At 47.3% G+C, this 26,187-nt stretch overlaps 1 protein-coding gene across 1 annotated transcript in view; it reads left to right on the top strand.

The window, feature by feature from the left end:
* The window catches only part of LOC119448518 (uncharacterized), a 55,157-nt gene extending 41,510 nt beyond the window's left edge, over window positions 1–13,647 (top strand). Inside the window, exons 16-20 of the mRNA XM_037711789.2 lie at window positions 2,758–2,878; window positions 5,353–5,990; window positions 6,047–6,389; window positions 10,456–10,611; window positions 13,520–13,647. Coding sequence (XP_037567717.1) covers window positions 2,758–2,878; window positions 5,353–5,990; window positions 6,047–6,389; window positions 10,456–10,567 — 1,214 coding nt within the window. The 3' untranslated portion in view covers window positions 10,568–10,611; window positions 13,520–13,647. The remainder of the gene's footprint in view (window positions 1–2,757; window positions 2,879–5,352; window positions 5,991–6,046; window positions 6,390–10,455; window positions 10,612–13,519) is intronic.
* Window positions 13,648–26,187: the final 12,540 nt, after the last annotated feature.

The following is a 26,187-nucleotide window of genomic DNA, read 5'->3' as shown; positions in this document are numbered from 1 at the left end:
CAAGATCGCGCCCCAGATGCACTCAGCGCCATATTGTTCGATAAACAAAAAATGCCTCAGATAATTCACGTGCAGTCGTATCATGTCTCTTTTTCGAAATATTTATTTTATTGAGGAGGGGCTTGCACGTGCATTGCTTGCAATGATACGGTAAATGGAAGCCAGTTCCACCATGTCGACCTAACTGGCTCCCATTTCCCATATCATCGCAAGCAGTGCATGTACAAGCCTCGCCTCAATGAAGTAAAAATCTTGAGAGCCCCGATACGACTGCACGTGAAAGTTTTGATGTAACAACACGGCGCTAAGTGCATCAGTATTCTGTCGATATCCTTATATCAAAGTGAATTTGGTTTTCGGAAGTCATTCTGTTAATGATAAACTCGCACTTTACGTCCCTAGGTCACGTTGCCGCTTGTATATACATATATACGTACCAGCTTTTCTAATAGGCTTCAGTTGAGTGTAGCACTATGTCCTTTCGCCCTTTTTTTTCCATCATGCCTATCCGCCACCCCAATAATTTTTTCACAAGCCACTTCAACTGATTTCTCTTAATTAGCAATGTATTGTCACCTTCGGTTGATTTTTGTTGTCTTAGTTTTTTTTTAAATTTTCGGTCAATATCTCATTCTGTCAACTTTGGACAGAAGTTGACAGAACTTTGGACAAAAACGTGGTCGCGGGATCAAATCCCGGCCACGGCGGCCGCATTTCTATGGGGGCGAAATGCGAAAACACTCGTGTACATATTATTAAGGTGCACGTTAAAGAACCCCAGGAGGTCCAAATTATTCTGGAGTCCCCCACTACGGCGTGCCTCATAATCAGATCGTGGTTTTGGCACGTAAAACCCCATAATTTAATTTTTTAGCTTTGGACAAAACATATAATTTCTCCTCATTGCTTTATTTTCCCATTGGCACCTCTTGATGTAACTCAGTTTCTTTCAACCCTAATTTTTTTCACTCGTTTTATTTTTTTTTCCTCTTTTCTATTTTCAGTTAAAGCAAAGCCATTTGGATTAAAAAAGCACGCATGCACGCGACGATTCTTCTCTCGTTTTTGCCACCGCTACTTTTTGGAAGAACCTGCAGCACAATTCCCCCCCCCCCCCCCTCCTTTTTTATCTGCGACATTTTGACTTCCCTTACCCTATGCCCCTGCTTATTCTCCTGCTGAGGGTGGGGGATAGTGAGCTATAAACTATACCAAGGACAACACCTTTCGCTCTGACGAAGACAAATGCCCTTACTGAAACACTGGCTGTAACACGTCCCTTATTCAACCACTCTTGATCAGCTCAAGAGCCGTCGCAAGAATATCTCAATAGCTTTTACTGAGTTGTATTTTTGAAGGCGGTTGCTACTTGTGCGATGCTCGTGGCGTGGGAGCTCCGTCACGTAGAACGCTCACATACTGGGCCATGTGTGAATACTGAAAGCTGAATAAACATTAGATGAATGTATATAAAAAGTCGCAGTGTCGCCCGAGAGGCGAAGCATGGATTGCGATAGCAAATTAGCAGAGAACCATACGAAGTAAGGATAATGCTTTTATCGGCCGTATCAACTTGTAAACTTTCGCTTGCTAACTAAATTAACAAGCACAATGTGAGCGCGCACAGCAAAAATGAACACATCACACTCGATGACCGCGGACACTCGCTGTCAAAACACTGGGGTGAGGAAACGCGCGGGCAGCAGCGAGCGAAGTGACCTTCGTGCGGTCCATCGCTTCAACGCAAACTGAGCGCCGAGAAGACACAGCACGCACAAAGCTACGAGCCGCCGACGGAGCTAGACTGTGCTCCCAATGCAGATCGCTCTCAAGATACGGCCGCGCGACCGCCGCCACTGGCGCAGTTGCAGCCACAGTAGGATGCCCCCCCCCCCCCCCCCCCCCTCCCTCCCCTCCCTTCGGTACCTCGGAACGTTGGGTGCCTCGCTCGCGATGAAAGACGGCGCACTTCGTGCCCGCTTTCCAATCTATCGCGCGGGCGAGATTGAGCCGCGATCGCCGACTCACGCTGATACGCTTTCACTCGCACATATAGCATACGGCGCGCGGGGCCAATTTTATCGTCCTTGGACTTTATAAAGAACCTCACGGCTACGGCGACGGCAGAAATGCGCCTGGAGTGTCCATATAGTTACTATCGCAATAAATAAAATCAGGGCTATAACTTGAGTTCAGGAGACTTGTTGATGCAAACATAAAAGTAATTGTTCAGACGAACATAGAAAACGGGAGCGAACACGAGCGTTAGTGTTTGTCCCCAATTTCTATGCATGTATATTTTCAGCGCCAATTGTCCTCAACAGTTATCCCAGACCAACTAGCTGAACAGTTAATCCTACAGAACAACTCGAAGCTGGTTAACACGTCAGCGACAACACATCGGTCAAGACGTTGCTGAGATTTGGCTTAAAATCACCGATATAGGCCGGAGCTCGCTGTATCAGCGTGCTTGAAAGCAGTCTTTAGAATAAAAAGTGAGGGAACACTTTCGGCCTGTCCGTTTTCATGCCAGTTTCTTTACAACCAGTTGGGGCAGCGAACCTGCTTTTCTGTTGCTTGATGGTCGCACTATTTCACAAAAGGGCGATGGTTTGTCTATAGTTCGTTGCGACCCCCAATTGAGAAGAAAACTTTTACTGCAATGACTTGATGTGCGGTGCCGGAAATGTTGGAAAGCGCACGAGTTGATAGGGCGATCATTCCAGAACGTGATGCGCAAGGTCGACCTGCTTTCAGGTTCACAGCAAAAAGGATGCAACAACACCATGCTGGCTCGCCTGTACTCCTACTGCGCCGTTGGATTCTATGCAGAAGTGGAAGGGCAACAGATCGACAAAATGGACAAAGCCGTGTGCCAGTATGACACCTTTTCTTTCTTGCTTCTGCGCAGCTGTACGGCGTAACGCTTCCGTGAACTATCTTTATCCCACTTAGTGTGTGTGGCTGTGAACACGGGAGCCCGCGACTGCGCTCGGTTGAGGACCAGCGCAACGAGCTTGACCGCGCTCATCAAAGTGCGCAGCTGCACTGACGCCTAGAGGCGTGGCCCACGTAGCTTGGTGCTATCAGCTACACTTTGCTTCACCTCAACGCAAGCTTGTGGGCCCAAACAACATAGCAGACAACGTGAAGCCGCATCTCCAGGCATCACCATACGCCTGCGCAGGTTTGCGCCTATGCGCGCTCGTTGCACTGTGGTATGCACACACAGTGTGCATGCCACGCGCCCTCCCGTGTGCAGATTGAAACACTTCTATCGAAAGGCTCTGTCCAGACACCTTTCATTGCAGAGTAGTGGAGGGCGAAGGTAAATCATCGCTGTCGCTATACGCTGAGGCACATTTCGTGTAAGTCGGTGTCAGGGGCCCATTTGGTGTGCTCTCAGTATTATGCGGATAGTCAGCATTCTCATGAAGTATATCTTTTGAAACTACGTATGCACGAAATAGTCCTGAATATATGAACGAACTCGTTATAGTTCCTAATGCTACATTTGCGCTTTCGATAAAGCGTACTTAATAATGTGCGGTGTTATCGACAGATACTAGAATGTGGACACTGTTTTATGTTGATAAATTGGTGCCTCCAAGTCGAAGACACACCTCAGTTTGTGCTGTTTGCATGCTTTTGTCAGCTTTTCGGCAGTGTTGCCAGATTGCCGCATCTCTATTCAAGCTGGGCTACCTTGTGTTAAAATAACGCAATAGGAGTATATGTGTGATTCTTTCTATCTTGTTCTGCCTTCTGGAGCTGCTTTTCTGCGGACAAATTCTGGCTACCTATTCAATAACGTTTCGCCTTGGATATTTTTTTGCAAAGGCCACCGTATACACCGGCCCAGGTGGAAACCGCTTTTTCCTCAAGGTGCTACATTAATTAAGCATGAAGTGTGCAAGTGGGTGTGCGACAAAATGAATACGCGCTTTCATAGCTTTTTTCTTCGAAAGAAGTCAAAATGAAAATCTGCGACAATTTCAAATCAACTAAACATACTGAACGGGGAAATAATGGCCTTGTGAGAAAAGGGGCTCCGAGTAGCACCATTTCACGAAAAAGCATCTAGAGCTCATTGCGAACAACTCGTGGAGAGTATTTACATGTAGACATTAACGCTTGTAAGTAAAGAATGCGTTGAAATTAAAGAGAAATACAGTAAGAACTATTTGGGCTATATTTTACTGGCCTGGTTGCATGATTGGATATGGCTGGACATATTTAGTTTTGCTCTGTAATATTCTGTGAGCCCAAAATAATTCTAAAGTGGGAATAATAGTACTGCAGCATTTGCTATATTAACACCAACCAAACCACAAGCAGTAAACTAACGAAAAAAAAATGTCTGAGAGACACGGACTACCGATTCCCGGCCACGGCGGCCACATTATTTCGATGGGGGTGAAATGCAGAAGCGCCCGTGTACCGTACATTGGGTGCACGTTAAACAACTCCAGGTGGTCAAAATTAACCCGGAGTCCCCCACTATGGCGTGCCTCAAATCGTGGTTTGGGCACGTAAAACCCCAGAATTGCTTCTGCAGCATGTTAAAAACTCGCCATAGGCCTCAAGAAGTGCTGCGCCCGCTCTCTCCGTGCACGCCCGGAGCGTACCGGGATCGGGCATGCACAGCAGGAAGCAGCCGTATGTAAAAGGCGGCGCAGATGCCGACAAAATTCAATACGCACGCAAGGAGCACGCGCGGAATTGTTGCCGCGCTAATCAGAGCCGACAAACAGACGCAGGCTCAAAGACGCGCTTGCCAATGCAAAAATAATCTCAGTATCTCCAATCGACGGCAAACATTACATTGGTTCTGTCCAGCTATGTGGCATTCGCATATTTTTAATGTTTGGCTAAGGTTACGTGAAACACCCTGTATACTGTAGACAACGGCCCAAATAACAGGATTCTATAGCCAAGAACATATAAGCAACGAAAAGCGTATGAATTAAATCATAGCATGAGACAGCTATCCCCTTGTTCAAATATTCGACTGCTTCGCCATGCTTAGCCCTCTTGCACAACTTCATAACCCCCGCTGGGCAGTTTCGTGATGTTAAATCGCACAACTCAGTGAATGTGAACTGACAACTTAGGAAGGGGCGGAAGCACCCATCGGGTGAGTTTGGGAATATAGGAGCACATTTGACATAAGTAGCAGCGTATATTACGCAACGCGTGTACAATGTGAACAGTGACTTGCAAGGGAGGCCTTGAACTAGCGTCGCTGTTATGAAATTATCTGAACCTCAATTCGCCTTGTAAACTAACGTGTACACTAGAACACAATCCGCGGAAGCAGTGTTGAAATGACTTTGTATTCATTCATTCCAGCTTTGTTCGTGAGTTCATGAATTGTACGAAGGACGCCTATCATGACTCCCTTTGCGAACAAACGGACGTGCCAATCAAGCCAACCACCAGCTTTTTCGACAGCGTGCTGCTGACGAAATATGCCCGCTTGTGCGGGATCGAGCACGAACTTGTGCGGCCCACAAAACCCCCGCACCTGACAATCCCCGTGACACACCCAATAATCGACAAATGTGGCCAGCCCGGTAAAATCGGCGGCCCGGGCGGCCCCGGCGGCCCGGGAGGCCCCGGCGGCCCGGGCGGTCCCTGCGGGCCCGGTGGACCTGCTCAGGCAGTTTGCCAGCCCCCAGGTATGCCCGGTGGTCCTAATGGACCCGGAGGTCCTGGGGGGCCCGGAGGTCCTGGGGGGCCCGGAGGTCTGGGGGGTCCGGGAGGTCCTGGGGGACCCGGTGGTCCACAACCAGGACAACCAGGGGGCCCCGGCGGTCCAGGAGGTCCAGGCGGGCCCGGTGGTATCGGTGGTCCAGGAGGTCCCAACGGCCCGAATGGACCCAAACCAGGAGAGCCTGGGGGATTAGGAGGGCCTGGAGGACCCGGCGGTCCAGGCGGTCCTGGTGGACCCGGTGGTATCGGTGGGCCAGAATGTATATGTCCTACAGGTAAGCGAGCCCACGCGCACAAAAAGTTTCATCGCTCCATAGTTTTTATCTCGCAGGATCACCAACGTGGTCGTCAAGCACAACTACGACGACCTCGACTACAACGCCACCGCCGCACGTAACCCGAAAGACCATTGGTACATACTCGACGACTATTGAGACAACGACGACATCAAGTGCCGAAAGCGCAACATATACCGGTTCGAGCACAACTGAAGCAGAGTACCCTTCGACAACGACACCCTTTACCAGTGGCAGCACCATTGAGACAACGTGTCTTGTCATCAATACGTCTTACAAGTACCCTGAAGAGTGCGACAGAAAGGAGCTGCTGCGGCGCTTTTTCACATGTGGAATCACATTCCAGACCAATCTGGAGCTGCAGAAACCCGAATGCAAGTAAGTTCATCTCTTTGAGCTAGAATGGGGCGAACAAAAGGCTTTCACATAATCTTCGCATGGTAATTGTGGAACCTATGGATTGAGACCTTTTCAGAAGTGAAGTTATACAAAAGCCCGGAGAGTAGAGATGATCTTACGCTTGCATGGGCGCACTTAAAACGGGAATGTTTGATTTCTCCTGTGTTGGAATCCCGCAACTATTCTATGCACACAATTGTTTTCTTGAGGGTAGGAACACCTTCACAGGCGCATCGGTTAAAAAAAGGCAGAGCCACTCTATGGAAAAGTATTGAAGGAACAGTCGTTTATCTGGACCGATATGCTTACTCGTGATCACCTTGCATAAACATAGGAACGACAAGAAAGGGAACCGAGGGGCCCGATTTTTGTTAAGTCACCATCATACGAAGCCAACAGACACTGACAACAACGAACGCATTGGGTAAATTACTTTTTTTTAAATTTGAAATGTAATGTAGAAATTAAAAGTACACAGAAATGAAATTTATATACACATACACTATGAGCGTGTGTGTGTGTGTTCAGCTGCCGGAGTGGCTGAACTCTTGCAGCTGCTACCTGACGGGTTTACGACGCAGGACACGAACGAGCTGCGTATTGTGCGCACTCGAGGAGGATGGGAAACCAGTAGGTAATAGGTCGCCAGTAGATATAAATGTCTGCGGTGAAAGCGCGACTGCTCCCGTATACCGGAAGGGCAGTCATGGAGTGCATTCGCTTCAGCGGGACTTCAGAGGTATCGCGTTTTCTTCATGCTAAATAAGTCTATTACCATTATAAAAGAAACATGTTACCACTACAGTTTCCAACCATTATTAGATAAACGTCCCAACACGGAGGCTAAAAAATCCCCCTGATATGTGCCCGTGCCCGTCGCGCCACTACATTTGCTACTGCGCAGCATTTTCTAAGCATGACATTTTAAAGCTGTAATTCTGAAAACAGTTTATCCTCACATTAAGTGCAGTTAAAATGAACCACTGAATGGTCCAACCATTCAGTAAGCCGAAATGGTTGCTAGATGTCATCCACTTGCTCTTGTCAGGAAGTGCCTATAAAAAAAATTGTGCACACTCGAGGAGGATGGGCAACCAGTAGATAATGGGCAACCAGTAGATATAAATGTCTTGGTGAAAGCGCAACTGCTCCCGTATACCGGAAGCAAAGCATGCCCGCCTCGCTTAGGAGCTTCACGTTTCCATAGTCTTATAATCCCGCTCTCACAAATCCCACTCATTTTCGTTTCTGTACAGCGAAGCTAGCTAATGGCTCATTTGATTGGTGGTTTCTGAGTACTCTTAGGAAACATTGCCAGGCTTAGGAGCTTCACGTTTCCATAGTCTCATAATCCCGCTCTCACAAATCCCACTCATTTTCGTTTCTTTACAGCGAAGCGAGCTAATGGCTCATTTGACTGGTGGTTTCTGAGTACTCTTAGGAAACATTACCAGGCTTTACCACGACACTCGGTACTCCAATAACGTTAAGAAGCGCACTCCAATAGCGTTAAGAAAGTTGGAAGTTCGTCATATAATTCGCCAGATAAACAAATGCTCCCAAGGCTCTACAAAAAAGTTAACAAATTTTTATTTAGTGTTCTAAAACACACGTTATCAGAGGCAAAGCATGTCCGCCTCGCTTAGGAGCTCCTCTGCAAAAACTGTCATGTTCGCTACGTTATAGCCTTTTCATTAAAAAATCTGTTAAGAAAAGAACACACTGTATAAATATTCCATAGCTATCTTAGTTCTTCGCAGAAAAATGGGGGAAATACCTTTTCAGAAAGGGCTCAGGCAAGGAGACACAACCTCTCATACTATTCACTGCATGCTTAGAAGTATTCATGCTCTCAGACTGGGAAGGATTAGGTGCGAAGATCAACGCGTAATATCTCACCAGCCTGCGGTTTGCAGATGGCATTGGCCTGTTCAGCAATGCTTGAGATGACTTGCAACTAAGATTGAGGACTTTAGCTGACAGTGTAAGAGCCGGCCTGAAGATTCATATGCAGAAGACTAAGGTTATGTTCAATAGCCCAGGAAGATAGCGGGAATTCGTGATTGGCCTTCATAATTGGTGTAAGAGTACGTTTATCTAGTTCAATTAGTCACAGGGCACCTGGATCATGAGATAGAGTTCTACAGAACAATAGAAATGCTGGATCTGATTAAGTCTAGACTACGTCTTTTTTTTTTTTTCTTGCCAAAGTTATCACTAATGACGTCTCTCATGTGCCCCAGCGCGTCGTCTCCTTCGAATATGTTAATGTCTTTATTCTTTTAAAAGGCTCGCCAATTTTCAGTTGGCGATTCTAGTGCCCTTACATTATTCCAGAATCTTTTTGGTGAGCCTTTATGTTTTTTGGCGAATGCCATGCACCAAAAGTTAACTTGTACGTTTAAATTTTTCCTCCACTAGTTCCATTGTCACCCTTTTCTTTTGCCGGTAATTGTTCCATCTGAGCAGTATCCCTTCTTAATGCAAACTTTTTAGCTTCTCTAAAACCCATACACACCTGCTTACGCTTTTCGATAGATTGCTTTTTCTTGTTCCACCACTTACGTGCTTTCTTCTTTCCACTTCAACGACGCTTTAGCCGTGTTCTTCTTATGCCCTGCTGCGTGACGTCTCCAGTTTCTTGTAATCTCCGAGTGCCGCATGAAAAGCCTTCATGTCTTTTTCATGTTCACTATGTCTTTTGTAATCCCTGAAATTTGTTATTAATTCGTTTTTAAGTATTCTGCTGCGGTTCGTTCCTGTCTTGCGTCGGTATCTGTACTGAAGATTAAGGTTATACGTCGTTACACGTGGTTCATCTATTGTCATTTGGTCTAATCGTTCGTAAACCGTTTTAGAGACAAGACATAGTCGATACATGACTGCCTATTACCGCATTCCCACGTTACCTGTACATGACACTTACCGTATTTACTCGTGTAAGGACCATACTTTTTTAAGGGTGCGGGCCTTACATAAGCAGCCATATAGCTACTAACTGAAGCTTTTGCTGCGCATTCAGACTGCTATGCAAAATTAACGCAACCACTGGCGCCCGACTATAAACACATTTACAATCGCTGACCACTTATTCGCTTACGGGCAATGTCAGAGAAAATGTCCGAGTAATGTGACAGTTCGGAAAATAATAGCGACGGTAAAACATATTCCGTTGTTTTTTAGAGCGCCATCACAGCTGAAAATTTGTTTGCCGAGCTTTCCTTAACGTTGTGCTCTAATGAAAGAAAGTTTACTTGAAATTTTATGATGGCTGTGCACCAGTTCACGTATTCTTGATACGTTGGTGATATAGTGGGCCTAAGTTCACGTGTGAGTGGAAGTGGATGTGTGTAGACAACGTGCGATAAACTTACTATGCCAGGAAGCGGCGCTACTCCCTTTGTCACTGTGTAACGAGCGGTACTCACTCTTCACGACGTTCCTGGGTTGAAGTTATTTCTTTGGAGGTTAGCGATACAACGCTAGCGGATGAAATTTTTGTCCTCGAGGAAAGCCATGCATCTTGAAGGACGACAATAGAGGCAGTCCAGTCCTTATGTTGCAGTGGTCCGTGAACTTGGCCACACATTTTCATTCCGTACTTATTTAATGTTTTTGCAGCCAACTACTGCACACGTCTTCCCCCTACCGTTTCACATTTTGCAGCATGAATGGAGCACAGTGCGTTAGTGAACCCCCAGTTGCAGCTCCGACAGCTGATCGCACAGTAGCAGCACAGAAGCGGCAATGATTTCGTATTCATGCACTTTCGATGAGGCAACGTGCAGTGCGCCGCCGAAAGCGCCATCTGCTTCTTCTAGAGCAAACTGATCCGCGATAAGGCCGTAATGGGGAAAGCCGGCGCGAAGTCGACTCCGGCCGTGATATTACATACCATAAAGATCACTGTACGCCCCACTTTGCCAGAACGAACGCTTAGGAGAGGCTTTTCTTCCTCGCTGGAGCCCATGCTCTGCACCATCACGTAGCCTCTTGTGTACGGCCTAACAGACCCACTTACAGAATGCATCCTCCTTTGTCTCAGGTGCTACTACGACTACAAGAAGTGCTTTGAGGAAGCACGGAAGGAGCTCAAGTGCCACACTACGGACCAAACTAAGGACCCGCTCGTCATCACCGTGAACATTCTGTCCTGAACTAATGAGCAACATCTACAGTGTCAAATGCACGCCGTCGATGAGTATGTTCAGTTTTTATTCCTAGCCTTCTTGAACCTCATCCGTGCCAAATGTTCTTCCTGAGTGACCACATTTTAACTCACGAGACGCAGCAAAAGTATGCCACCCTGAAATAACGGCGTTTCTACCACGGAGCACGTGACCTATTTGCCGACAAAATCACAACAGACCGGTTTCACCACGTTCAGAGCACATGCGTAGTGACCCTGTCGACGTCGTGATGACAGTAGTCCCTGCCGATTTCCCGCTGTACTTGGGTTGAAGGCGACATTGAGATAAATGCCGAGGACAATGCGGAGGCAGATTTTTTTCGAGGAAATTTCCGGCGAAATTCGAGTGGTGCGTGTACGCCCGAGCCCTCTCCTACAGAATCTTCTTATTCTTACATCTCTGCCTTTTGATCACGAGGGACAAGCGGACTTGTCGTGGTACAAACACATGCTTCGTAAAAAAGTTGCCCTTTAGCCCGCTGAGGGCTACTAAAACCAGTATTCTTTGCGGCAGTGGTGGCGTAGTAAAACTCGTCGTGAAATCGGTCTGTTCAGGAAGGAGACCTTTATTTACGCCTCTAAACGGTGCCACCACATTTCAGATTACGTGACTTCACAGGTACCGCGGCATGAATTTAGATTTTTGTATGCAGGAAATGCTCTTAGAAAGATGCCTCGTTGATTTTGTTTTAGAATGTAGGGTTCCTTTTTCGTAGCTTGTTATACAGTTTGTCGGACAGTCTGTAACCTCGCCCGCAGGCAGCTTTAAGTCCTACAATTGAACGCTTCTTCGATCCGAGTATATTTTCGAAGAGGTATGGAGAGTCCCACCAAATATCAACGGAAATCATAGAGAGCAGACACGCGCAAGCTGTGCAGCCAGCTACAATAGAGTTTTAAATTGAGGTGCCCAAGCGTTGGATTACACAAACCGCCGGGCGTGCAAACGAACGCAAAGGGACTACAATGGACAAAGGTAGCGATGTGGGCTTGTTGTACATCTTGACACGGGTGGTTGAGAGCAAGAAAGCACGAGGACAAAAGGCGCGTCCAAAGAAGGTGCATCCAATGTGCCTTCTTTTGTCCTCCTGTTTCCTTGCGCTTGAAGCCACCTTTATCCTACAATAGAGTTCGCTTTCTCCAACGCTTGAGTACCCTAGACTTATGTGGCAAACTCTGCGTCCGCCTCGCGAACAGAACCCGTGCAGCATAGCAGAGGTGTTTAGTTGATATCAGAAGATAGCAACCTCTGAGTTATCGCACGATATCCGTGTGGTACAGTGCCTCAGGTGGGCTGTAGACCAGGTTTGAGTCCCATCATCACAACGCGGGTTTACAGGAAATACACCACCGTGGACCATTGAAAAGCGACCAATTTAGGGCTGATTACAGCGCCTTTTTCATTTCTGTTTTCACCAGTTCGTGTATTGTGCATATGATTTCGGTTTGTACGCTTAGTGAGAGGACTATACTATCTTAGTATAGACATTTAAAAATTAATTTCTGGGGTTTTACTTGCCAGAACCATGATATGATTATGAGGCATGCCGTAGTAGGGGACTCCGGAATAATTTTTACCACCTGGGGTTCTTTAACGTGTACCCAATGGACGGCACACGGGCGTTTTTTCATTTTGCCCCCATCGACATGCGGTCACCGCGGCCGGGATTTAGTACAGGCATAAGCAGCCTTCCATAACTAGCGTGTGGTCATGCTCTCGAGTTATTGCTTCTAAGAAATGTCCTGCTGTTTAATATCCCGTTCGAGTTTCATTTGTCCACAGCAACTTGCTTGTTAATTAAAAAAAATTACAATGCACGAGTGCACTCGCGTGTAGTCCTTACATAAGAGACTTTACGGTCTAATGTTACCAAGTGGCCAGCGCTGCCCCATCTTATTCCACAACTTTGAGGTGGATTGCGGGCTTATCAGGGACATGTCCAGGAACGTGCGCACAGCGTAGTTACATAAATATATACATCGTTATCGATAACAGGGTTTTCTTGCGGCGCCAAGTGTTGTAAAGAAAACTCTATCGGCTATTTACGGACCTGTTAGGCAACTATGCGCTTTACAGAGGACTACAAAACCAGGGAAATCGCAGATAGTTTATGGAATGTGTAATCTGATGTATGCGGCTGTACATTCACAAAATCTGCCAGTATAACAAACAAAAATTACAAGAAGCACGTGGAACAAACAGCGACTTCACTGAAGTTTCGGCCGCGGAGACGGCCTCCATCGCAGTGATAGTGGTGGCTTATAAAGTATCACAATGGCCTGAGTATGATTGTAAAAAAAAAAATATAGCAAACACTGTTCATGGCTTGTGAATCAATTATAGCACACATAAGGACATCATGATGCAAAAACGATAGACAGAAAAACAAAATGAAAGGGGAAAAAAAATGCTGCACCAGCAGATAAATGGGCAGAATGGAAAGTTTGCCAGTACCAGTTTCATTTTTTGTCAATATATGGGTTAATGCTGAAATTATACTTGAACGCGGCCTCAACCGAGAACACAGAAAGGGATCCGCTGACACGAGCGCAGGCTAACTGAGAGTTGACTGAGAAAACTTGTTACATAGAAATACTAATGAGCACGCGCTGGCAACGTGCCTACAAAGAGCAACCACGATCTACAGAAAACACACGATCACGTTGGCCCCCATCGACTTAATAGACCAATCAGTCGTTTGAGGACGCGTCAATACTTATCTTTCCCTAAATCTCAAAAAACTTTTCATATTTAACAAGTTTTCTCGCATGAACAGTTGTTATTCTGCGCTCGTGTCAACGTGTCCCTTTCTTCGTCATTGAATTTTTCATATTTGCCAGATTATCTCGAACGAAAGAGCTTTTACCGGTTATCGTTGTATACGGAGATGGTGGCGTTCAATTCGTCTTCTTGTTCCAGGTCCCTTGAATTTTGAGGAATGTAATCAAGCATTAGCATTGAAGAAAATCATGATGTGTTGCGTCACGTACTTCTCCCTCTCTGACGAACACACGAGGTCGGTGTGGTCTGGAGGAGCGGACACTTGTAGGTAAGTAAAAATTTACCAGGATGACACTTTGTGTAAAATTTAACGGTTTCTTTATCTGCCATAGCTATTCGTAGAATCGAAGAAGCAAAATACTTTTTAAATGTCCTTGAACGAGCACGAAGAAATAAGATAACTGATAGACGCAGAAATATACGTGTTTATAGCTCACATAGCCGTAGGATATAGAAAAAAAAAGTCACAGTTCCGCCCGAAAAGCGAAGCACCGACTGCGATAGCAGAGATAACTATGCGAAGTAAGGTTACTTGTTTTATCGGCCGCATAAGCCTTGAAACATTTGCTTACTACCTAAATTAACAAGCATGGTGTCACGCGCGCACAGGCAAACATGAGCACATCTCCCTTGATGACCGTGGACACTGTTAAAACGCTTGCGTGAGGAAGAGCGGCAGCAGCAGCGAGGGAATTGCCCTTCGTGCTTCCTTTCGCTACAGCGCGAACTAAGCGGCAAGGACGCAGAGCACACGAAGCCATTAGCCCTCGGCACACCTAGACTATACCCACCGCAGATCGCTTTCAAGATATATAGGGTCCGCGCGGCAGCGCTTAGCCTCGCCCGGGTTAAACTCCCCCCTTACCCCCTCCTCCTCTCCCTTCTCTGCTGCCTCGCGCGCGATGGAAGACGGCGCGCTTCCTCCCGGCCTTCCTCCCTAGCGCGCGCGAGATTGAGCCACAATCATTTTCGGCTAACCTTTGCACGCTTTCACAGCATATGGCGGGCATAAGCCACGCACCCGCTATGCTATAGCACTTTAACTTTATACAATATAAACATCGCGACGACGGCGACGACGACGGCGGAAATGCACAATTGCTATTGCAATAAAACGAACACAAGCGTCCGAAGAGGAACTTGTTGGTTCAGTTTCATGACAGCAAAAGAGCGCCAAAAATGGGACAAGAGCGGACAGGACAAGGTATTGACTACCAACATGGGCACGCTAAAAGAAGCTGATAGCCGCACGAGAACCACGACCACAACAGCGTGTGTGCCTGCGAAAGGCCTTGAAAACAAAGCAATAGCGATTCAGTCGCGGAGAGAGTTAATCTATTCTTCAGTCAGGGCAACTGCAAGCGAGCTGACGCATGGCGGCTCTTCGCAGAGCATAGCGAGAGCCTCGTGGATTTCACTAGCCCTCGTGTCACGATACCTGTGGCCTGCGTGCTGGAAGGCCGGCTTGCACCAACATTTGGCACAATTGATGGCCGAATTGCTGCCCGTTTTCAGCTTCACGTCATTAGTATGTCCGCGCAGGTAGTCATTAAAACGACGACCTCGTTGTCCGAGGCAAAGGCCACCGCAAGACGTGGGAATCTCGTAGACAAAAACTTGAATTTTTCAGGAGACGATGCGTTTTCCACGCGGAGTGTCGTTTGCCACGCAGAGTGGGGCAATTTGCGTTCGCTTTCTTGCAAAGGGGAATAAGATTGTTGCTTGCAGTACGCTTCATGCACTTTTCGTCGTAGTCTTTCGGATTCGAAACTTACGCAGGATACTTTCCGCCATGCTCGGCAGGGAGAACTCGGAAAAATCTGCGGCCGTTAAGTGTTAAATTTTCGATGCTGAGCACCGTGCAACTTGAGGTCATGAACGAACGACGGCGTTCCTCAAGGTGGCGTGCACTATGGGGTGCTTTACATGTTTCGAATAGTAAGATGGCGCATTGAAGAAAACAGTTATTTGAGTACGGGGCCTAGGTTCAGTAGGTGTGGCCATGGTCTACGTGCAGCGTGAGATCGAGCAAACGTAATTGACCATCTATATGGGCAGCTCTCTGGTTGTTTCCGCTGCCTCGCGACATGAGAACTCGTGAAATCGCTAGGCTTTTGCTATGCACTACAAAAGGTCATGTGTCAGCTCACTTACAGTTGCCCCGACTGAAAAGTTTTCGTGGCTGAGTGACAACTCACTCTTGCTTCATTTTTCTATAGGCCTTTTGTAGGCACGCATAATATTTTTCTTCGTTTCCTTTCTTCGTGGCTGTTGTTTTCGCCCACCGTCTGTCTTTCCTTCCGTTTCCTTTAGCGTATATATTGTGGTATAGCACAATGCCTGTGTGGATAGTCGGCGCCTTGACGTGTTCCGCTGTTCGTGTTGTTTCTCCGTCATGAAAACTGAACAAGCATGCTGACCGTTACATTATAGAGGACTCAAACCTTGATTTATGAATAGCAGAACTAAATGATATTGCTTAGCGTATACCAGAGACTGCCAGGGAGGTGTCAAGTCGTGAACGAGCACGAAAGGAGACGGGGGGAAAGCGTTCTTGTGAGTACTGGGTCTTTATAGTATAATTCTCTGACGGCGAACTGGCGCTATAGGCTCAACTTTCAGTCCGTTCCCATAGCCATCTGGCTTCGCTACGCACGGGCTGACTTTGACGGTTACATTGTTTGCTTGCGCTCAGCTATGCGCAGGACGTGCAGAGGTGCATTGCCATTGCTGAACACAAGACCAAATGCGTGAACCACAAGATCTTTGCCCATGCTCGAGAGTTCATCCGGCACGCAACGAGCGACAAGCGTCATATATGTCGACTGAACATCTGTGAGTATACACACTAACGCCAAAATCGCGACGAGGACGTAACCCTATTTATATGGTGTCGTACGCCTGTCATAATCGCAGGCCTTGTTAAGCACAGGGCAGCGAATTGAATGCTTATGGAAGGATTGCACGTAGAAATCGATCTCGCATTTTGAATTTGACCTTGTCTATCCAGTTACCGCAAATGGGAGCAGTGTGGTGTCATGTAAAGATTTTCTGGACGCGATTGGAAAAACGTGCTGTCAAAGAAATTAAAAGGAAGCGAGCAGGTCACAGTGCCCCTGCCTCGTCCCTATGATTAAATTAAGCACAATTTAAATTAAACTTTAGTGCCACCTTCACGCAATTGCAAATAGTGCCGTGTCTTGCGCAACAGCGCTTTCTGTATGGAGAGAAATCGCCACTCCTAGCTCGGGATATACTGTGTTGGCCGGCTCGCATGAGTTCCGTGACCCCTCCTGGAAAGTAGGGACACTGCAAACAACGTGTACCGTGAAAAATTGTACGCAGCGACACTTCTTAAAAGGAGGCAGACATTCTTACTTTTATTTCCAAAAAAAAAAAAAACCCTGCTTCAATTTTCTAGAAACTTAGAATGCCAGAAATATAGGCGAAGAAGGCAAAAATTAGGTGGGCAGCACTTCGGCGGCAACAATACAAACCGCCGTTCTACAGAATCTATATAATAAGATGTAGTTCACGGCAAAAAAAATTAAGAAAAGCACGTGGGTACTTGATTTGGAAATTCATTGTTAGTGTAGACGCCTCAACGAAAAATGTGCGCTTTATATTCTACAGGCATCGAAAAAAAAAAGCATGCGTGCACGTGTAAAAATTCTGAGAGCATGCTATGCGACTGAGAATAACTCATTTTGTCGAACCATAGGTCAGAGTTGCGCACGCAAGCATGACAAGTCATAAGTGCACGGCGTGGTGGCTAGGGCGTTGCGCTGCTAAGCAGGCGTTCGCGGAATCAAATCCTAGCCACGGCGGCCGCATTTCGATGTGGGCAAGATGCAAAAACGCCGTGCATTGGGTGCGCGTTAAAGAACCTCATACGTCAAAATTAATCCGGAGTCCCCCACTACGCCGTGCCTCATGATCAGATTTTCGAAGGTAAAACCCCAGAACCTATTTCTTTTTTTTGAAAAGCAGTAAGAATAAGGCTAATAGATAAAACTCGGCTGCTTGCATAATTTTCAATGAACCGAAGCACACAGTCCATGGAACTTCATGCTTCCTTATTTTCGCAGTATGACTTCCAAGGTTTGCCATTGACACAATCTGCATTGCCTGCATTTATGACCTATAAGCAGTAATTGGTATCAAGCCTCCTTCACCTTATGAACAACTCCCTACACAGTGTGGTGAGAAATGAGTAGTGTTGCCGGTATGAAGTATCTGTGCACTATAAATGCTATAATGAACCACCATGACTGCCCTATCATTGCTCTTCACGTAAATAAACCGATTGAGTAGCAACTGCACGATGCGTGCGCGTAATCTCTGCTGCCACCTTGTAATAAATAATTATGTAGCGCACAAAGTGCGTACTACGCAATGTCAGAAAAATACATTCACTTTCATGCCATCACTGCTTGAGGGCAGCAAAAACTGCGAATAACGTCTTTGTTCCCCATTACATGTCAATAAATTGGAAATGTGTGCAACTTACAATACGGGTTTTCTATTCTTTTTTTATCTTCTGTAACAAAATTTCTAAGCCATTTTTTTATTCCTAAAGTAGAATTTCAAATAGGTAGATAGGTTATTTACTCATCAGATATACTTTTTAAATATTAGATAGATTCGTGAAAGGAGAAGCCACCTCCACCCGAATATTGTACGAGAAGAAGTAAAGCCTGCAGGTTACTTTGAACGTTATTATCGTATTTCTAGTGTGTGCCAACCTTCGCTGATCCACCTTGCGGATTTCTGCAGGACTTGTAATATCACTGTTTTTGCGCTTCCAGTTGTCGATGAGGTGTCCTCACGCTGCGAGTTTGTGCCCTTCCGGTTAGACGGAGTTCTGACTGCGTCACGTCTCGAGTTAGATCCCCAAGTTCACGACAAAATTTTCAGCCGTAAATCTTCCTTTGCAAGTGTGCGAGGTGCGAGTGAAAATTTGGAGAATTGGTGTACGTTCATGTGTTGAAAGCACAGCACTAACGGAGACAAGGACGAAAAAGAAACAAGGAGACTTGTTTTCGTCAGAGCAGTAGATACTTGCGTACGTAAATGTGGTAGAGCAGAGTTAATATAGCTTGGTAAGTTTACGCCACTAAGCGTATAGTAGAGATAAAAGTTAGGGCCGAGTAAAAAGGGTGGGCGTGAGATGATACGGGGCGATGAACCTCAGGCTTCTCTCGCTTTCGATAACTGGAAGCTTCTGCACGCCTTGATTACCACGACTGTACTCCGTCTTCCCAATTGCGTGCATTGCAGCGTAAGTAAGAGGCAGTTTAACTGAGTCAGCCTGACACGATAAAAGGCGGACAAAGCAGAAGCCCTACTCGATTTCTTTTCTTTTTATGGCTAACGTGACCCATAGCGCTGCAGTGCATAGTATTGGTGAGAAAGTGTAATGCCTACTTTCCAACATTTAAGTGCCCCTTAACCAGCCCTCACCTTGCTCTATCATTGCTCTATTTGTTTAGGCTTCTCGACCTCGGGAGACCGGGACACGCACGCAAATGCACATACACGCACACGAAGACAGACAGGCAGACAGGCAGCAAGATTAATCAGACAGCAAGTTTGTAGTGAAGACACCACGTGTTTACCCTGGGGCTTACTTCAGGACCTTTAGTCTTCAAAAAGGATGGGGCACCAAAAAACAAAACAAAATCCATGTTTTGTCGATAGCGCGACACGCGAGTACGCATTGTACAGTAGATAAGCACATCTTTTAGTTAAAGCCCGCGTGTTCATCTGAGACTTCTCACCGTAAGAGCTCTATAGCGAAGGAGGAGAACGCTCGCACCTTTCAGCTACGGCGGGCCCAAGTTCAAAAGCCAAAGGCTAAAATAAGTTGCGTAAGTTCAATAGTGTGGTCGTCTCAGTGTAGTTTTGCGTAGTAAGCAGAACTGTGACGAAACGCGAATTAATGTTTGCACAAGCAGTGTGTCCGGATGGTCCTTGGCAAGAATGAGCTGAACTGGTTGGTCGAATTTCGAAAACACAGCGAACCAAATTTCTATTGTAGAAGCACGGCGACTGATTTAAAACGTCGAATTCTTGCCATGAGCAAGAATAAGGGGAAGCGAGGGGCTCGGTTTTTGTCAGTTACAACCACACTTAGGCCGACAGACAAATAAGCATAGGGAAGCACAGGGGAAATTAACTGTTCCTTTTATTGAAACGTTCAAATAATAAAGATGGGAGCCGAACCCAAATCTTCCATACTACGCAAGCGATGTTCTCTACCTCCTAAGCTACGGTGGCGGCGGTCTCGATCCCCCTCCACTTTCTTGTGTTATAGTTGTGCATGTGTACTAGATCTAGTCCTGGGAGTGTTAGCCAGTTGCCACTAACGGCCATGGCAGCGGACGTGAAACATCCTTTCGGCCGCAGAAAGGTTCATGTCACGTAGAACATGAACTTTAGGAGCAGACGACTGGCAAATGAACCCTTCTGTGTAACCTCCTGAAATCAAGACTGCCACTTAGTTCACATTGTGAGAAGCTTTTGTTTTATTTTTCAGCATCCATGAGCATCCAAGCACTGGGCCCTCACATGAAGACCAGGTGTCGGCACACAGCCGTAATGAAACGAGCTCTCACCTGTGCCCTTCAGTTCCAGAATACCCTCGACGGCTACGTTAAAAACAAGCCCCCCATGTCGCTTGCTTGCGGGTAGGTGCTTTACAGAAATTTTTCGCGTGTTGCTTCGTACAGACAGGGGTGTGATCATAGAAACAATACATATTGTTTAAAGGGCACCTATTGCTTATACGTAAGAGTTCCAAGAAGTATTAACGAAAGTGAAAATTTGGGAAATTGGTGTACGTTCATGTGTTGAAAGCAGCAGCACTAATGGAGACAAGGACGAAAAAGAAACAAGCGATGACACAAATGCTGATCCTCTAGCTACATTCGGGTAGCTGCGCAATCTCTCTTTCGTGACACTTAATTGTATTCGAATTCTTAGCACTGCAGTTAAAGCGAGCTGAGCGCCAGTTCCTCCACTTCTCGTTTCATTCACCCTTGCCTCCATTCATGCTGTGATAGTGATCACATGGTTGGCACGACGTTGTGTGTTTCCAGGACGTGGCGGCTGCATTTACACGTGAATGGAACGCAAAGCTATTCTGCAACCTCGATTTAGATGCGCCTGAAAACTCAGGGTAACCAACGCTAATTTACAGCGCTCCATCAGACGGTATCCCTTGTATATCATGAGAACAGCAGGTCGACATGGATATTGTACTGTGTACTGTGTGTGTACTGGCCACTGGCAGTACTAAGTACTAACAGTAGTGCAAAAAAAGAGGCCTCGTAGCCTCAATTGCTTTCGGTGCGCGTAATAATTTATCACGGTTATATAGCGGTTTCGTCTGGCTCAGTACGCATATATTCATTTATATAATGCAATGTCCATTACTGTCGCTCACTTTCAGATACGTCACACGGCTACAGGAATGTCTGACGTCCTCATTTGAAGGCACCGACTGCATCGGAGAGTCGAGCGTCAACGCCCAAATCAGGGGCTACAAGCGCGTACTGCAGGATGCGTACAACCTAAGCTGCGAGACATCTCATCACAGCGGCCCAAACAGAGGAGAGCGAGTGCGGAAGAGAGGCGAGGCCAGGATGTCGAGAAACAAGGTGGCTTCCCCCAAAATGGGCAAGCACTCGAAGCAGAACGTGCTGAGACGCTACCTGAACCGAAACACGCACATGTCCAAGCAGACCGGAGGTCGAGGAAGCTACGACGAAGACGACGATTACGAGCTCATTTCGAAAAGGCAGAAACCAGTGTTCATGAGCCCAGCCGGCAAGTTGATGGAAGAACCAGACGGCTTTCGTGACGACGACAGCTACGAATTGCTGCGATCTGACGGCTACCAGTACCATGACTTGAACAGGAAGAACCAGCGGGAGCTAGAGGACTACGAAGATTTCGCGGACCTAGAGCCAGACGTCAGGCCGCGCACAGGCCGCCGGCACCACCGCCGGCACAGGAAACTGCGCAGCAGGGATGGCAAGGCCAGGAAGCTTGTGGCCGATCCACTCATGACAAGCAAGACGAGGCATGCTAAGCGCGACAAGCGGCGAAAGCTTGCCTATGAGGACGAGTACTTCTTCGACAACGAGCCTGACGAAGAGTCTGTGATATCGGGCCTCCCCGACAACATGGCCATGTTCCAACACATCAAGCATAGGCCCGAGCTGAACGTGGAGCGTCTGCTTAACAGAAACGCCAGCGCCAACTCCTCCGTGGCGACTAACATGGCTGGTCGTAAGTGCAACTTTTTCACGTGTACACAAAAGGAGCGAGTTGACTGGCCAAATACCAGTCGCAGGAAGCTAAAGCGATCGGATTCGTGATTCCTGGCGAGCCATAATCGTTGTCATAGTTGCGAGAATGCCCCCAGTCAGCAATGCCGCATTTCCCTTTTTTTTTCCTTCGCAGAAAAAGAATCCGCCTGCAACAGCGCTGATCTGCAAAGTGAGGTGAACAAGTGCAATCTCACATTAACGAAGCTGGTATCCTTGTGGCCTCAGTCTTTGACAAAGCAGGCCGACCTAGCCACAAGCAAACGAGTGTACGACGCAACCATCTGCAGGTAAGTGGTTGGTCATTTTTGATGATTTCATATTTAAAAAACCAAATTGCTGGCGATGCTCTGAATGCTCTAAGCCCGACAAAAGCGTATTTTTTACAATGTTCCCATCGCGTAGCGAGTACCGTACACACTTGGAAACAGAATTCGCAGGTTGCGGTATAGAGCTGCTATTTAGACACTTAGTAATGACGTCGCCGTCGTCTTAATTCATTACGCTCTTCTTTTCAGTGACGTGAGAAGCTACAACGCCTGCCTGACGTTTGCCATGCAAGCGACTGGGTGCGGTGAACATCTTCCCACGCTCAGCGCAATCATAAAAGAGCAACAGCACCGGTTCGGCCTCGACTTCTGCACGGCCGGCAACCAGTGCAGCCATCCCTTAGTACTACTTGTGTTGTTCCTCACATTCTTGACGTCGCTTCACAGAAGCCAGCTGCTGCACTTGTAGAATAAAGTTGTAACCTAACCATGGTACTGTATGACCAGCTTCTGCCTCAATTACTATATATCGACGCCATACTGCATGTCGACATAGAAGTGAATTAAAAGCGTGAGGTAATACTGGGCTACGAGATGTGGCGAATAAATTAGCCGTGGAATTCAACGTTGCAAAAAGTCTCAGAACACCAGCGTTTAGCCCAAAAATGGCCATCCGCCGCCCTGTGGCTATGGCGCGCAGCAGCTGAACGTGGTCGCGGGCTCAATTTATGGCCGCTAACCTATAGGGCGTCGTCAGTGAAAGGCAGTTAACTCTCTGCACAACAAGCGCACTACGCAACCATATGCAGGTAACTGGTTGGCCACAAACGGCAGAGGAGCGCAGGACTGGCCCAGTTTAGGTCGTGATGCTAATTCCAAAAGCAAGCAAAAGCAGGGAGTGGCGAAGTTCGGTGTGTCGGAACGGAACGAAAACAAAAACAAAAAACGATATTTTTGACCGGAACGGAAACGTAACCGAAACGTTATTTTGTTCCGAAGTGAAACCGAAATATTTTTGATCGGTTTCCAGTTCAAGGGGCAAGTCTGCAACCCGCAGCAACCGACGTCAGGCAACGTGAGAATTGGCGATTAACTCAGGGGTCCGAATAATTGCGTATTTCGGGTAGCGATAGTGCGAGCGATAGCCGGTGGAGCGCTCCACTAATCTAAGCCTGCCATTCGGTACACCAGCATATCGGGATCGTTGCAAAACCCAGGGCTTGCGCGCTGAAGAGCTCATCGTTTCGTTTTCTACGTGTACAACGCTTTGTTACCGAAGCTTTGTCGTTCGTTTATGTTCGTTTAAGTTCGTTTTATCGGAAAACACCGGTCTCGCATTCAGGTGGGTACACTCGATACGTGCTGCTTCTGAGATCATGCTCAGTGCCTCACTCAAGGCCCTGAGCATCATCTCAGAATTCATAATTCATAATAGCATGAATACTGCGAAGCAAGGACGGCCTCACCGAGGACGAGACGACTAGTGCAAGCCCTATATATGTATATATAGTCGTCAGCCGCATCACATTCGCGCTACCGCATCAAACCACGCGCAAAATGGTTAGCGCGCGCATAGACAAATTCTGAGAAAAATATTTGAGAAATATATTGAGAAAGCTATTCTCAAATTATTGAGAAAAGTAAATATGTACTATGTTTTTATCGCTCCTTTGCTTTAAAATTTTTGCACGCGAACCAAAACTGTTATGAACCGTTACGGAACATTTTTTTAGGATAGGTTAGGATAGGTTAGGTTAGGTTAGCCTAAAAGGCTTTAGGTGGCGCGGCGTACTCTCACAGCGGTTGCAAAGGGCGTCGAGCGTCGCCGGCGGCGTTTCCGCCACTCTCGTTCAACCGCGGTTGCTAAGGCGCTATGCCTTCTAGATTTTCAATATATGCGAACCGGAACGAAGCTTTCTTCAATGGAACGAAACTAAAACCAGAGCGAAAAAGATTTCGTTCCCTACGCCCTGCGGCGAACAATCGGGTAGGTGGTTGCGCGTGCAATCGACCGGTAAGGAAATCGTAATGGACACTTTAAGGCAACACTTTACTTTGCACCATAGGAAGGGGGAAAAAAGCTATGGCAGACTTGCGCCACCTAACATAATTGCAATCCAACTTACCAGTAGATTCGCCCCCTACCTCCCCATAACTGTAGCACTGGTTTACCCCTGTTGCTACCCGACAGCTCACGTTTCTGCCCCAGTTCCCTTGGTACTGCTATAGGTGCAGGTGGAACATGGCTTTTTGGCAGCGTCAGCGGCGGCTCGAAAGAGTACACCCTCTCGTTATTCCCTCAAATTAATCTTACCCGAGGCGGCGTTTTCGCGACTCCTGTGTCATAATTACTTGTCACTCCTGTAACTGCCCAGCGACTAAATAAACTGCGCCAGCATGCTTTTCTTTTCTTTATATATGCTTAATGTTTTTACCACATATAGGGGTTTTATTATTCCTCTAGAATAATCATCGTCAGTATTGGGCCCACTCGCTCTTACTCTGAATTCGCTATTTTCTCCACAGGAAAACTATGTCACGCTGATACGCACGTGCCGTTCGTCGTGCTGGTAGAGCAGCGTTGAGCAAAGGAAATACACGTTAGGTGACGATAACTGCCACCCACTCGAGTCCTTAATATTTCAACCTTATGCTGCCTTCCACCTGGGCGAGCTGCGCCCCACCATCCGAAGACTTGCGCCAGACTCTGTGGCTGCTTCTGGTGCGTCACGTCCACAAAATCCAGGGGGCGATTGCACCCGTGGCCAGCCCGCCACCATTGAGCGCCATCTCCACGAGCGAGGACAACTCGGACTAGAGTCGTCCTGCCAATACGGTGTTCTTCCTTCTTTCCTTCCTATATCAGCGGCAGCAAGCTATGGGTTAGTAGAGAAACATAAATGCTAGTACTAGCTTGCTTAGAGTATTACTACTAATACCACTATTACTACTACTAGTACTGCTACTTCTACTGCAAGTAATTTACTACTTAATACTACTGCTTGTAGTATAAATATCACCTGCGCTTGTTCCCCATAGGCCGAGGGGACGCTCCAATAGTGGTACATGAAACGACGCAGGGCGGTGCGATCAATGTGCGCGCTGTCAGCTGCTATCGTCTGGTGTTGTACCAGTCAAAATCAAATCAAAATAATGTTTATTGTTTACAAAGGTGGTACATATGGCGTTGGACGCACAGGAGGAGGTCCGATAGCTCAAGGCTGCAAGGGGACCTCCGGTTTTGAAGTGCACAAAAGAGAAGTCAGTGAGCAACAGCGATTACACATTAGCAACTAGTCAGCAGCAAATATTATACATTATTTACATACAACCAAACGGTAGTAAACGTGAGGAGTCTCAACTTTCTATTACAAACAGGATGAGTTTTATTGCGATAGCAATTATATGGACACTTCCACCGGATTTCTGCCGTCGGCGTCGCCGTCGCCGTGAGGTTCCGTATAGATAAAATCTTCGCCGCGCGCCGTATGCCCGAGCGGAAGCGTGCGGGGACGCACGCTATCACGGAGAGCGAATGCACTCAATCTCCCACGCGCAAGCAAGGAAGCGGGAAGCGAGCGCCGGAGGGGCCGGGGGGGGGGGGGGGAGGCACTTCTACTCTGCCAACAACCGCGCTCGTCGCTCGCACCGTCTCTTATCTCCCCACGGCTCTGACCTTAAAGGTACGTCCACACTAGCGACAAAAACGCGCGCGACACGCCGCACGCGGCAAGCGCCCACGCGGCAGACTCGCGCGGGCAAGTCAACACTCGCGTTTTGCGGCACGCGGCAACGGCGCGTGGAGTGCCGCGTTGTCTCGTTCCATTCGATACTTCTCGTGACAACGCGCTATCCGTTCTGCCGGTTTCGTGTTCCATTGGAAGTGTCTGTGTTTCGTTGCGCCACTGCCGGCCACGCTCAGCCATGTCGGATACGGACGCGGAGCTACTGGTGACTGTGAACACTATAATACTTATTTGTTCTTTACTTGTGCAAGGTCGACGTGCTAGAAAGCGGACGAGAAAGTTTTGGGTGCGCCCTATATGGCGGTACAGGGACACTGAGAGCCAGGCGCACACTCTGCTTTCCCGCATGTGCCAGCGGTTGGCACATAGCTCCTTGTCCTTAAAATCGACGTTCGATTTGTCATAGAGGCACGCATATCCGCGAACGGTTTCCAAAAACGCCTCCATTGCGAGGCGAA

The sequence above is a fragment of the Dermacentor silvarum genome, chromosome 1 (assembly GCF_013339745.2).
Source record: "Dermacentor silvarum isolate Dsil-2018 chromosome 1, BIME_Dsil_1.4, whole genome shotgun sequence".
In the NCBI taxonomy this organism is placed as follows: Eukaryota; Metazoa; Arthropoda; class Arachnida; order Ixodida; family Ixodidae; genus Dermacentor; species Dermacentor silvarum.
The sequence above is the reverse complement of the archived record's forward strand: the minus strand, read 5'-3'. Positions and strand labels throughout refer to the sequence as shown.